Here is a 14,224-nt window from a genome sequence, read left to right as displayed (position 1 = left end):
GCGGGCGGATCATTTGAGATCTGGAGCTCGAGACCAGCCTGACCAACATGGTGAAAGCTGGTCTCTACTAAAAATACAAAAAAATAAAAAATAAAAAAATTAGCTGGGCTGGTAGTGCACGCCTATAGTCCCAGCTACTGGGGAGGCTGAGGCAAGAGAATCGCTTGAACCCAGGAGGCGGAGATTGCAGTGAGCCGAGATCGCACCACTGCACTCCAGCCTGGGTGACAGAAAGAGACTCTGTCTCAAAATAAAAAAATGAGAAAATAAATAAAAATTTAAAATGTTGATTTTCTTTCTTTCTTTCTTTTCTTTCTTTCTTTCTTTTCTTTCTTTTCTTCTTCTCTCTTTTTCATTTTTTTTCTGTAGACATGGGGTTTCACTATGTTGCCCAGGCTGGTCTCCAACTGTTGGGCTTAAGCAATCCTTAAGCCTCAGCCTCCCAAAGTGCTGGGATTACAGGAGTGAGCCACCCCACCTGCTCCATTATAATCTTATGGGAGCACTGTCATAGATGTGGTCTGTTACTAACCAAAATGTCATTATTCCGTGCATGATTGTAGATAAGCCCAAAGCAAAAACTAGCAGTCATGTTAGGATGGGGGATGTGAACCCAGAAAATAAAACAGGGCTCAGTTAATTTAGAAAGTTTATTTTGCCAAGGTTGAGGACATGCCCGAGGAAGTCCTGACGACATGTGCCCAAGGTGGTCGGGGCACAGCTTGATTTTGTACATTTTAGGGTAACATGAGACATCAATTAATAGATGTAAGAGGTACTTTGGTTCAATCCGGAAAGGTGGGACAACTGGAAGCAAAGACAGGAAGACTCAAAGCCAGGAGGGAGCATCCAGGCCACAGATAAGTAAGACAATAACTGTTGCATTCTTTTGAGTTTCTGATTAGTCTTTCCAAAGGAGGCATCAGATATGCATCTATCTCAGTGAGCAGAGGGGTGACTTTGAATAGAATGGGAGGCAGGTTTGCCCTAAGCAGTTTCCAGCTTGAGTTTTCCTTAGTGATTTTGGGGGCCCAAGATACTTTCCTTTCACAGGGAATACGGCCATTCCCTTTCTTCAAGATTACCTGTAATAATAAGTTTCCACTATCTTTCTAATCATTGCAATATATTTTTTAAAACTACCGCCATCTGGGAAGTAGCCAAGGAAAGAGAGGTGTCTTACTGGCAGGCCAAACTGATGGCTGGTATCCACTTGGAATCAACTTTCTGTGATGTGGATGGATAGCTGGACAGGGGAGGGAACTCCTCAGAGATTGCTCACCCTGGGCAGGAAATCGGAAAAGATGTTCTAATAATGAGGCTGTGATCATTAGAACCATGGCCCTGTAATCACACAATTAATTGTCTTGCACACATTTAGCCTTATAGCACTGAAAGCAGCTTAGGCTTTCCCTGTTTGCTGAAAGATAAATGCCTCCTCTTCCAAGGTATTGACAAAAGAAACAATTCCCTCCCTCCCTGATAGGTCAGTAAGTACTTCCAGTTCTATGCCAATGAATCATCATTTTCCTGAGACAGGGCTGGTGAGCTGGTGATTGAACAGAGACAGGGGCAGGTTTGGAAATAACCCAGCATCTTGAATTAAAGGATGCTTGGAAATACAGGCTCACCCTGTCTAGGTTTATCTTGTTTGCTTCCTGTTGGGATTGTCTTCCAGCTGGATTAATTTGAAGCCAGTAACTGGTTTGGACCACTGTTCTTCCTAAGAAGGTATAGTGGGTTGAAGACCAGGCACGGTGGCTTATGCCTGTAATCCCAGCGCTTTGGGAGGCCGAGGCTGGTGTATTGCTAGAGGCCAAGAGTTTGAAACCAACCTGGGCAACGTGGCGAAACCCCATCTCTACTAAAAATACAAAATCAACTCAGTGTGGTGGCGCATGCCTGTAATCCCGGCTACTTGGGAGTCTGGGGCAGGAGAATCACTTGAACCTGGGAGGCAGAGGTTGCAGTGAGCCGACATCGCACCACTGCACTCCAGCCTGGGTGACAGAGCGAGACCCTGTTTCAGAAAAAAAAAGAAAGAAAGAAAGAAAAAGAAAAGAAAAAAGAAAAAGAAGGTATAGTGCATTGAATGGTGTCTCCTCAAAAGATATGTCCAGCCCTAACCACCAGAACTGTGCATATGACCTCATTTGGAAAAAGCTTCTTTGCAGATGTAATTCAGTAAAGGATCTCAAGATGATCATCCTGGGTTATCTGGTGGGCTCTAAATCCGATGATACGTGTCCTTATGAGAGATATCAGAAGAGAAGCACTGAGAGAAGAGGAGAAAGCTGTGTGAAGCCTAAAGCAGAGATTGGAGCGATGCGGCCGTGAACCAGGAATGCCTAGAGCTACCAGAAGCTGGGAGAGGCAGAGAAGAACCCTCTCCTAGGACCTTCATAGTGGGCTCAGCCCAGTGACGCCTGGATTTCTGCCTTTTGGTCACCAGAACTGTGAGGGAATAAATTTCTGTAGTTTTAAGCCACAAAATGTGTGGTAATTTGTTATGGCAGCCATAGAAAGCTAACACAAAGAATAGCACATAACCCAGAGAAAAAGCTTTCTGTCTGGAGTTAGAGAACTTTGACACTCGTCCTGATGCTGCTGGGAATTAGCCTTCAAACAAGTCAATACCTCTCCAGAACTCAGTTTCTTTACCTATAAAACACTACACAATAATAGCACGTTAGCTATCAGAAAAGATGGGTCTAACCATAAACCCAGATAATGTAAATTACAGTATATAAAATAAAGGTGATTATGTTAGTATATGTTTAAAATATGACTGTCGGTTTTGTATGCATTGTTCATGAGAAAGTGTGGGTAATGTGAGAATAACAGAATGCAAGAGTGTTGTTCTAAGCCAGGTTATGGAAGAGGGTTAAAATTAGTGCCCAGGCTGGATGTGGTGGCACATGTCTGTAGTCTCAAGAGGCTGAGGCAAGAGAATTGCTTGAGCCCAGGAGTTCAAGTCTAGCCTGGGCAACATAGTGAGACCCAGTATCTAGAAAAAAAAAAAAACCTAGTGCTACTCCTCTATGGGTATAAGCCAAAGAAACAGGATATAGAAGGCTGTGTCTTGTAAGGCCACTCAGAGGGGCCAGCACAACAGGGAGGGGTTGCTGAGAGGGAGAAGGACACACTCGCCATGACACCTGGCTGAAGAAAGAGGGTCTGGAAGCAGAGCCTGGCATGCCGGTTCCAGAAGTCCCGAGCTCCAGTGAGAAGGAGGTGCCCAGCCAGGGGATGCTGTCTGCTGGACCACAGCACTCTCAGGGCCACCCTGTGGGGACCTCACTTCCTGGCTGAGAATTCCTTGCTCCTTGCCAGGTGGATGTGAGTTTCTCAGGGGCTGGAAATCCTCAGGGGAAATGAGATTTGGATCCTGTTGGGGCTGCCATCCATGTTGGGCACAGTTGTTGGGGCACTCAGCACCCCACCTCCACTCTATTTTCCTCCTTCTTTTTCTCTCCTATGTTTTGGTGCTCTTTCTGAGCCTGCTTTTGAGGGATGAGTAATAACAACAGCAACTTTCTGTTGAGCACGTTCTATCAGCCCTGTGTCCACCTCAGATGACTTTCACCACACGATGGCCCGGTTTCCAAATGAGGAGCAGAGGTGCAGGTCACTTTCCGACACCCCCGGGCTAGAATGCAGAGGTGGCCCGGACCCCCACCAGAGTCCATGCCTCAGAATTTCTGCTTCAGGACTAAGAGAAGGACTCATGTCCATCTGTCTGCCTATTTGTCTGTCTGTTTCCATCAGATACAGCCTGAGGGAGGGAGAAAGGAGGACATTCTAGAAAAAGAGCAATAGGCCTGGTGCAGTGGCTCATGCCTGTAATCCCAGCACTTTGGGAGGCCGAGGTGGGCAGATCACTTGAGGTCAGGAGTTCGAGACCAGCCTGGCCAACATGGTGAAACCCCATCTCTACTAAAAAAAAAAATAATAATAATACAAAAGTTAGCTGGGGTGGTGGCACGTGCCTGTAATCCCAGCTACTTGGGAGGCTGAGGCACAAGAATTGCTTGAACCTGGGAGGCGGAGGTTGTAGTGAGCTGAGATCGCGCCATTGCACTCCAGCCTGGGCGACAGAGCGAGACTCAGTCTCAGAAAATAAATAAATAAATAAAAAATAAAAATAAAATAAAAGAGCAATAATTCCAGCCCCCAGTTTCCCTGCCAGGAACATCATCCCGCCTCGTCCCCACTTCACTTTCTCCACTGGCCCCGGCTTGCCTGAAAAACTCCCTGTCCATTTGGTGTCAGGACCCCCTTCCACTCTGAAAAATTATTGTTGATCTCAAAGAGCTTTTGTTCGTGTGGGTTATAGCTATTGGTGTTTGCCATATTAGAAACTAAAACTGAATAGTTTTTGAAATAGTTCTTTATTATTAATAGTTATTTTAAAATATCAATAATAAGCCCATCGTATGTTAACATAAAATAACAATTTTAATGAAAAAGAAATGTATTTTCCAAAACAATAACAAAAATGTGGTGCACAGGGCGGCACTGTTTTGCATTTTTGCAAATCTCTGATGTCCGCACCTTCACCTCGTCAGAGCCACTTCTGCGTGAATCTGCTGCGAAGGGTTGTCTGGGAGGAAGTGGATGGGAATAATCCAGCCCCACATGGGATACGTGGTTCAAAAGGGCAGGGTCTTACGGCCGCTGAAAGGGCCCCAGGGACCTCAGGGATCCCCCACACCATGCTTTGGGAACCGCTGCTCTCAGTCTTTGGCTCTGGCCCCGACAGCCTCTATTCCTGTCCTCACCCTTTATCACATCCCCAAGCTCTGGTCCCATCACCTCCAAGACACATGGGCCCTCTCAAACCTCCTGACTTTCGCATGTGACCCTCCTTAGGCCTGGAATTCCTTTCCCTTCCTTCTCTGCCCAGCAAACACTTACTCAGCCTTTGAGACTCAACTCTGAGACCACCTCTTCCGTGAAGCCTGCCCTAATCCCTTCCTCCACTTCCAGGCACCGAGGGTTGCCCAAGCCTGGGACTGCCATTGTCTTTCTCCTCTCTCCTAAGGAGCAGGTGGTTGGCAGGGAGCTCTGCAGAGGGAAGGATCCCTCTTGGTCCACTCTGCCGTCCTGAGTGTGGAGGCACATTAGGCTTTGTGGAATAAGGGAAGTGTTTTTTTGAGACAGAGTAATCTTGTTCTGTTGCCCAGGCTGGAGTGCAGTGGCACCATCTTGGCTCACTGCAGCCTCCGCCTCCCAGGTTCAAGCGATTCTCCTGATTCAGTCTCCCGAGTAGCTGGGATTACAGACATCTGCCACCACACCGAGCTAATTTTTGTATTTTTAGTAGGGACGGGGTTTCACCATCTTGGCCAGGCTGGTCTTGAACTCCTGACCTCAGGAGATCCGCCTGCCTCGGCCTCCCAAAGTGCTGAGATCACAGGTGAGAGCCACCATGCCCAGCCTGGAATAAACGAATTTGGGCATGAAGGGAAGGAAAGAGAATTCCTGCTTCTTCCAGAGCTGAAACTGCTCCAGGAAACATCTCTCATGCTGGGTCTCTCAGTTGGTTCCCTTCCGGCTCCGCTCAGGGGCTGAGGCTTAGGAGAGGGAGAATTCAAATATATTTCCCCACTCTCTCCTATTCTTCTCATCACCTACTTCCAAGGACAGCCTAGGCTGAGGCTCCAGCTCCCCAGCTGTGTCTATGGGAACTGGCTGTCCCTGAGTCCCTGCACGTAGGGGGGTGTGTAGGTGCATTTGTGTGCATTCGTGTGTGTGTTTGTGTGTGCATATGTGCATGTGTGTGTGACAGGGACATCACAAACCCTTCCTTCCACTCTTAAAAATTATTGGTGATCTCAAAGAGCTTTTCTTCATGTGGATTATAGCTATTTATGTTTGCCATATTAGAAACTATAACTGGCCAGGCACGGTGGCTCATGCCTGTAATCCCAGCACTTTGGGAGGCCGAGGTGGGTGGATCATGAGGTCAGGAGTTCAAGACCAGCCTGGCCAACATGGTGAAACCCCATCTCTACTAAAAATACAAAAATTAGCCTGGTGCGGTGGCAGGTACCTTTAATCCCAGCTACTCAGGAGGCTGAGGCAGGAGAATCGCTTGAATCTGGGGGGCAGAGGTTGCAGTGAGCCAAGATGGAGCCAATGCACTCCAGCCTGGGCGACAGAGTGAGACTCCGTCTCAAAAAATGAAATTAAAACTGTGAATTGTTTGAAATAGTTCTTTATTATTAATAGAGTGCCTGTTAACCAATAATTGTAACCAATTAATTATTATTGGGTGCCTGGCAGACACCCAAACGGGTGAACCCCTGAGGGTCCCAGGACAACAGGGAATGGTGGGGACTGTGGCAAAGGGGACCCACCCAACGAAGCAGCCAAACTCCACACCAGCAGAGCCCACCTGCTGAGAGGAGCTGGAAGTTCTAACTTTCAGGTGAAATCTTCAGATTTTTAAGTGTTGTCCTAAGTTCGTAACACGCTGTGTTGGTCCAAAGGACATCAGCGGTGTCAGGGTCCTAGAGGTGGATGCAGAAGCCTCACTGGGTGTGGAGTGGGGAGGAGAGGGACTCAGCCAGGGGACTGTGTTTTACAAGCCCTAACCAGGCTTCCTTCCAGGGATCCTCCCTCACCCTTCGAGCAGCTGCGATTGACAGTTTCCCCCAACAGCATTGGTCCCCACCCCTCGGGAGAGCACTGAACTTCATGCGGAAAGACCAGAACTGGCACACTCAGGAACAGGCCTTTGGAGCCTGGAGGGACTTTAGTCCGGCATAGGAGCTGAGCCCTAAGGAGTCCAGGGACTTGCCTGAGGGGATACAGCCAGCGCCGGGCCACAAAGGCAGCGTGGGCACTCCTGGCCGCCTGCCTGGATGCATCCTCAAATGCCGCCCTGCCACAGAAACATGAAATACTGCTCCAAGCAGCCCAGCCACACTAAAAGCCAACGCCCCACCTGTTGTTACCTTCGACTAAATTTTCCAGAACTCTGCTCCCTCCCTCCTCCTCCACACATGGCCTCTTCACCCTTGGATGGTTTATCTGGAAGCTTAAGATTTCACACGGTATTGAACTTGGGAGGGAATTCAGTTATGAGACTGGGACCCTAGCAAAAAACCAACCCAAACATCAGCATGGTCTTTTATGACTTCTTCTAAGTGTAACAAAATAAATAATTTGAATGAGAGAGAGGGAGAGAGGGAGACAGAGAGGATTTTACAGATGATGAATGTTTTTCCTTGGGGTCCATTCTCCCCTGCCCCTCTGCAGCAGCAGGAGTGAGGTGTGGGCACCCACAGCCTGGTGCTGGAGTCATTTTGTGCACCTGGGGTAGAACAAGACCCCTGAGCTCAAGTCCCTTCACTCGTCTCCGGCTGACAGCAGGATATCACTTGAGGGTGGAGATCTCGGGGCATTGGGAGAACTCCTGATCCAGCTCTTACGGTGCCTGAAATCCTACCAGCCCAGCTCTGGGCTTGAAGGGTTTTTCTCTTCTATCTAAAGATACTTATCAAAGTGTGAATATTCTGGGGAGAGAGAAACCCCCTCTGCTGCCTACTCCATCTTCTGCCTGGCCACTGGCTGGATTCAAGAGCCACAAGGTCATTTGTGGGCAGACAGGTCTTAGCAGAGTCTGAGAGGAGAAGGGGCAAAGGTGAGCCCAGCGGAGTGGCCCTGTTACATTTGGAAGCGCAGAGGTGGGCACCTAACACAGCCTGGGGAATTCAGGAAAGGTTTTCTGGGGAAGAGGCTTTCATGCTGGGTCCTGAAGCAGGAGTAGGTGTGTATCAAATGAAAAGCAGGGAAGGCAAGCAGGGCCAGGCAGAGGGAACAGCACACACAAAGGCCCAAAGACAAGCTCTACAGGGCACTTGGTATGGAGCAGGAGGAGGTGGAAGCCATGCTAAGGAGTTTGTTCTTCCCATTATGGGCAACTGGGAGCTACCGAAGGCTCTAAGCAGGGAAAAGACCAAATTAGATTTGTCGTACAGAAAAGGTTGCAGGGCACTGGGGCTCACACCTGTAATCCCAGCATTTTGGGAGGCTGAGGTGGGCAGATCACCTAAGGTCAGGAGTTCAAAACCAGCCTGGCCAACATGGTGAAACCTCGTCTCTACTAAAAATACAAAAATCAACTGGGCGTGGTGGCATGCGCCTGTAATCCCAGCTACTCAAGAGGCTGAAGCAGGAGAATCGCTTGAACCCGGGAGTTGGAGGTTGCAGTGACCCGAGATAGTGCCACTACACTCCAGCTTGGGCGACAGAGCAAGAAGAGCAAGACTCTGTCTCAAAAAAAAAAAAAAAAGAAAGAAAAGAAAAGAAAAAAAGGAAAAAAAAGAAAGAAAAGAAAAAAAAAAAGAAAGAGGAAAAGCCGCTTTACTGCAGTATGGAGACTGCGACGCTGGGGATCAAAATGGAAGAGGGGGCCAGGCAGGAAGCGATTGGGGGAGTTCCAGTGATAAGTGTTGGTGGCCTGGACCCTGGTTGTGACAGGTGGGATCAGGAGGTCAGTGGTCCAGGGCAAGGCGGACAGCAACACCCCTCCATCCGAAGCCCCAATTATCTGGACTCTCACCCTGGGAGCAAAATGCACCCCCCTCCCTGCTCCATCAGCCCCCGATCCTCCTTGCTACTTGGCCACGGAGACAGGGGCTTTGCCATCGGTACCTGGCTAGTCCGGGTGATGCAGCGGCGGACGATGTCTCTGATGTTGTTGTGCTTGTCGGTCTGGAAGTACACAGTGGCGCTGGATTTTTCTTTCAGGTAGGGCTTCTCAGCTGAGGCCCAGCTGTGCAGTAGGGCCGGCTCGCTGCCCTCTGAGGCCACGGGGAAGTAGGTGCCGGACTGTAGGGAGCTGGAGTCCAGTCCCTTAGGGCCTGCTTCCGCCCCTCCCAGGGTGTCTGGGGGACACGGGGGCTCCCTGGCCTGGGCCTGGATGTACTGGGCCTCCACCGAGGACAAGAAGTCCACCTCGCCTTCCTGGCTGAGCACCCGCCAGTAGGCTTCAGAACCCCCATCCAAGAGGGCGTCCGTGGCCAGCCGGGCACTCTCGTTGTCACTAAAGTCAGCCCTGGCTGGCCGGACCCACTGGCTCTTGACATCTTCTAGACGCTTCCGGATTTTGCCCAGGTGCCTTGACCGGCTCATGCCTCCCGTCCCTGGGTGGTGCTGGGGGAGGCTGGCACGTCAGCTCCTCCAGATGTGGGAAGCAAATGGAACACACCACGGAGGAGTGGGGCTCCCGCACCCCCGGGAGGCCGCCTGCTCCCAGGACCGGCGTGCAGGGCACCTCCAAGAAGTGATTTACCGCTGTCCTGAGCAATGCTTCTCAGAACTCCTCATCTGCAGCCGCGGGATTGGCTTATCTCTCGGGCCACCTGCCCTGCCCTCGGGCCGGGAGGGCTGGCTCAGACACCTCCTTGGCACAGTCAGCCATGGGATATTTCCTCTCCTCCCAGCCGCAGGGGGAGGCGAAGGTGAGCCGGCTTTCCTGCTGGGTTTCACAACTCTCCCTCAGGCCTTTGTTACCAAGCAGGGAGCCTCCCTGGCACCACCTGCCCAGCTGGAGGATGGGCCTGAAGGAGGCCTGCCTGCCTCTGCTCCCCTCCTGGGTGCCTCGATTCCCATGCTGTTTCAAAGATAAGAATTTCCCTGTGGGGGGAAAGATGCCGTCCCTGAGATGCGCTCCCCCCTCTGTGTGAGGAGGGAGCTGGACAGGGGCCAGGGAGAGCTGTTGACCAGGCGCGCCTCCTCTCCTTGGTCACACCCAAGTGCCCACCCCTCCCTGCCCTATGAAGGAGCTCCTTTCTCCCATGCCCTCTCAAGTGTTTGTCATTGTCGTGTTTGCAGAGACCGCAAAGAGGTTCCAGTTCTCAGGCCAACGCTTCCTCGCTGGAAGTGGCTGCTTGGAACACTGTCTGGAGAACGAGCGGAGGCTGCCGGCGGCCCACGAGCCCAGGGGACCAGTCGGTCTTGGCGCTGGAGTGAGAGGAGCAGCACGTGGGTTTGAAATCTATGAACTCTGAGGGGAGTGACCACGTGTTCTTTCCAGATCAGATCGTGGTCTGGCAATGGGATGGACTGCCTAGAACCCTGACTCTCTTTGGTTGGGCTCTGCTGGAAACAGGCTCTGAGACTAGGATTTGAGTACAAGTGGTTGGTCGGAAGATCATTCTGAGAAGTACAGAGAGAAGTGGGGAAGAGAAATGGGAAGGGAAGGAAGCCAGGCCAGGTGAAGTTGAGGAGCAGGCCACTGTTGTGGACATCTGGGTTCATGGACATCTCTGGGGACATCAGGGGGTTCCAGCCTGTGGGAACCTCTGGGTGATGGTGCCAAATACATCTCAAGGTTTTCCTGCCCAAAGGGTGAGAAAGCTGCGGAGTTTATCTAAGGAGTCCTAGTTATCATTGGCTGAGGGCTGCTCCCGGGGCCAGTTCACCAAGCACAGCCCTAAACCCAGAGAAAGCCTTCAGGCAGTGTCAGGTGCTACAGGCAGAGTGCTGTGGGAGTGGTGAGGAGCGAATAAATGAAAGTAAAGAAATGAAAGCAAGGCCCTGACGCTATCTGCTCAGGGACGACACCAAGAAATCAGGATTGTGTGGTCTTCAAAGAGCCAGGATATGGTGAGAACCTGATGTCTCTCAGTGGCATAGCCATTCTTTGGAGAAAAACAGCTATGAACACCTGTAGCCCTACTGTAGCTGTGGCCCTTGTGTCTCAGCCCAGCAGTACCACAGTATTTTTTAAAGTGTGGCGCGGCTGAGTGCATTGACTCACGCCTGTAATCCCAGCACTTTGGGAGGCCGAGGCAGGTGGATCACTTGAGGTCAGGAGTTCAAGATCAGCCTGGCCAACATGGTGAAACACTGTCGCTACTAAAAATACAAAAATTAGCTGGGCCTGGTGGCATGCGCCTGTAGTCCCAGCTACTCGGGCAGGAGATCAGGCAGGAGAATCGCTTCAACCCAGGAGGCAGAGGCTGCAATGAGCCAAGATCGCACCATTGCACTCTAGCCTGGGCAACAGAGCGAAACTCTGTCTCAAAAAATAAAATAATAAAATAAAATAAAATAAAAGGAATCTTTCTCTTTTTTTTTTTGGAACATCGAAGGAATCCAATTCACAATCTTGAGCAATCCTCTCTTTATTCCATTTTATCTCCTCCCTGCAATCCCTGGAGGTCAAAGATGACAAATCCAATAAACCCTCTCTCCCATTGCCTTTTTGGATCTATGCCTTTTCCCTTCTGCCTTTTGCCAACTCTTGCTTCTGGAGATTGACATAAGCCCCTTTCCCGCATCCTCCTCTCATCTTCCTTCCTCTCTGGTCTGGTCTGTGTCCTCCTCAGGCCATTCCCTGTTCCTGCATCACCCAAGTCCTGTCCCCAGTCTAGCGAGATAGACCCGGGGGCAGGGCAGTGGTCCATGGATTTGCTCAGCTTCACTCCATGGCTCCGAAGCTGTCCATAGAGACTCTACTCTCAGTGACCAGTTCCTGAGTTCATTACTAGAGAAGTTTCTCTGAACGTGTAGAGCACGGGGAGCCAGGAGGGGAAGGTGAGCGTTTTCTCCTGAGCATGAGGTGGCTTTAGGTATTGCTTCATGGCAATTTGGCAACTGCCATGTGCCATTGAAGATGGTTCCTATCTTCCTCTGGAAGAGGAAGAGGACACAGTCTGAGTGGTTCCCATTTATGCTATTTTTTTTAAGTTGTCAATGGCTCCCCATTGCCTGTTAAACTAAGTACCAAGTCTTGAGCCTACCTGAGAAACTTCACAAAATGGTCCCACATGTTCATTCCAGCCTGGCTTCTCCCATACTTGGCCATCGCTGAGTGCTCACTGCATGCTGGCTGTCTGTACTGAGGGAGAAATGGATTATTAGTCCTCATTTCACCAAAGAGGAAACCGAGGCTCAGAAAGGTCAAGTTACTTGCCCAAGATCACTTAGCTGGTAAATGGCAGAGCCCATGTACTTTCTGCCATTCCAAGCTTCACTTTTTTCTTTCCCATTCCCCTTCCCTTTCTATTCACAGTGCATTACAGATCCTCTTATTGGTTCCTGAATATGCATAGGGGAGAATTTTAAAAGTAGGTGGGTATTCTGGGGTTCTCCTTTCACCTGGAACTAATTCTCTTTCTTGGTTGAATAAATGCTTGAGTGTCTCCCTGAGACAGAGGTGAGTATCCTGTAGGGACCATTTTCTCCTTGTCTTCTCACAGAGCAGCTCTTTAAAACAAAACAAAATAAAAGGAATCCAAATGAAACTTTTCTCTCTAGAGCCCTGCTTCTGTCCCCAGCTCTTGGTCTTCACACAGACCCAGAGATTCTAGTTGAATCCTGTAGAACAGTGAGCAAACACACCGTACATGTTAGTGCCATTCATCCTCCATCCCTGGCAGACATTACTAGTTGATCATAGGATTCTGCCAGTGAGCTGGGAACTGTTCTGTTGCCACTCTTTATAGAGATTATCTTAGTCCATTAATGCTGCTCTAACAGGATGCAACAGACTGGGTGATTTATAATGAACAGAAATTTATTTGGCTCATGGTTCTGGGGGCTGAGAAGTCCAAAAGCATGGTGCCAGTATCTGGTAAGACCTTCTGCACTGTGCATTCCATAGTGCATGGCAGAAGAAAGAGAGAGAAGGAAGGGGCCGAACTCATTTTAACAAACCCACTCCCATGATAATGACATTAATCTCATGAATACATGAAGGCAGAATACTCATGGCCTAATTACTTCTCATTAGGCCCCACCTCCCAACACTTTTGCACTGGGGATCAAGCTTCCAACACATGAACTTTAGGAGACACATTCAAACCATAGCAGTGATCAAAGAGAAGTCCTCACCTGAAGGAATGTTGAAGGTACTGCAAGCTCTTCAGTTACTGATGAGAAAACTGTAGCCCAGAAAGAGGAAGTGACTGTTCTCCAAGTCATCAAACTGGTTGGTGATTCTCATCAGCTTAGTCTCTCATCTCTCCTCGGCAGCCCAGCCCTGTGAAGTGTCCTCATTCTTGCTGGCTGTAATAACAAACTTCCCCACCTAGGATTACACTTCTGAACCAGGAAGTCTGGCCAGCTGTTGAACTGCACGTTCATACCTTGAAAAATCCTTATCAAGGGGCCCTCAGTGACAGGCACTGTGGATTATGGAGGACTCCACTTCCCTTCTTCCTTCCTGTGGCCATCTGAAGTGTGGTTGTCTCCTTTTCATGAGGTCATCCAACAATAAGAGAAAGGATGAGAAGCCGGGCTCCTGTTAATAAATGAGTGGCATTGGGGCTTCTTGAAAATTCCATTTATCTAGGACAGTGGCACTCAGCTGGAGGTGATTTTGGACCCCCATCCAGGGGACATCAGGCAACATCTGTAGCCATTTTTGGTTGTCATTCTGGGGGCCTGGGTTGCTAACTGGCATTAGTGAGAATAAGCCAGGGGTGTTGCTACAACCAACAACGCACTGGAAAGTCCCCCACAATACAGAGCTGCCTGGCCCAAAACACCTGCAGCGCTGAAGCTGAGGAACACGCTCACAGGTGATGAGCCCTCACCTGGCGACTGATGTGGGGATCCCAGTCCCCTGCCATTGTTCAGTCTGTTCCCCAGTCTTTCCTTCCACCATCATAAGTTATTCAAATCTTTCCCAGCGTTCAAGGTCTATATCCTGAATCCGACCTATGCTGGGAAGCCCTCCTGGTGAATTACCAAGTGACTGTAACTACTCCTCTTCTGGTCTGCAAGGCGCTTGTAGAATATGTCTCAGGGAGTCTTGTCCTGGTCACTGGTGTATTACCCCATCTCCCACTGCTTCTAATTCCTTGAGCAGTGCAACAGCAAAAGGCTTACATGAACTTTGAGTTGGGCACAACTGTGTCCAGACTGTGCCTATGATAGGGGACCTCAGGAAGGTAACATAGAGGACCTTACTGAACTTCACTTTCCTCATCCCTATAGTAACATTTGTGGGGCACGTCCCATGTGTGTGCGGTGGTGTCCTATGTGCTTTTCATGTGTTAACTCACTTCAGCCTCATGACAACCCTGTGAGTAAGTGCTACTACCATTCCGTTTCATGGATGAAGGAAATAAGGCACAGTGGTAACCTCAAAGGACGTGAGATCTAAGGGCGCTGCACTGGGTGGTCAGTGAACAAACCTTGTCCAGTTTCTGCTTGGCTCTTTAGCTGGAGAGAGTGCCAATGTTTCTGAGCTTTCTACATC

General features: G+C 49.7%; 2 protein-coding genes and 1 non-coding gene across 5 annotated transcripts in view; 2 read left to right on the top strand and 1 right to left on the bottom strand.

The window, feature by feature from the left end:
• Positions 1 to 9,336, bottom strand: part of FAM83A (family with sequence similarity 83 member A) — a 28,871-nt gene extending 19,535 nt beyond the window's left edge. For 2 of the 3 annotated variants that reach the window (XM_055348713.2, XM_031014136.3), the window contains exon 1: positions 8,665 to 9,336. In XM_055348713.2, the coding sequence (XP_055204688.2) occupies positions 8,665 to 9,144 (480 nt within the window). In that variant the 5' untranslated portion in view covers positions 9,145 to 9,336. The remainder of the gene's footprint in view (positions 1 to 8,664) is intronic. The other variant, XM_055348714.2, reaches the window with a different exon arrangement.
• LOC134759119 (uncharacterized) lies at positions 9,143 to 11,073 on the top strand. The gene is made up of 2 exons (XM_063709460.1): positions 9,143 to 9,473; positions 9,847 to 11,073. The coding sequence occupies exons 1-2, from the start codon at positions 9,143 to 9,145 to the stop codon at positions 10,020 to 10,022; spliced, it is 507 nt and encodes a 168-aa protein (XP_063565530.1). The 3' UTR covers positions 10,023 to 11,073.
• A 392-nt stretch (positions 11,074 to 11,465) lies between these two features.
• LOC115935739 (small nucleolar RNA U3) lies at positions 11,466 to 11,681 on the top strand. The gene has a single exon (XR_004071349.3). It is a non-coding gene; the product is annotated as a small nucleolar RNA U3 (small nucleolar RNA).
• The last annotated feature ends 2,543 nt before the right edge of the window (positions 11,682 to 14,224 follow it).

The sequence above is a fragment of the Gorilla gorilla genome, chromosome 7 (genome assembly GCF_029281585.2).
Source record: "Gorilla gorilla gorilla isolate KB3781 chromosome 7, NHGRI_mGorGor1-v2.1_pri, whole genome shotgun sequence".
Classification (NCBI taxonomy): Eukaryota; Metazoa; Chordata; class Mammalia; order Primates; family Hominidae; genus Gorilla; species Gorilla gorilla.
This window is presented reverse-complemented; position numbering and strand designations above follow the sequence as displayed.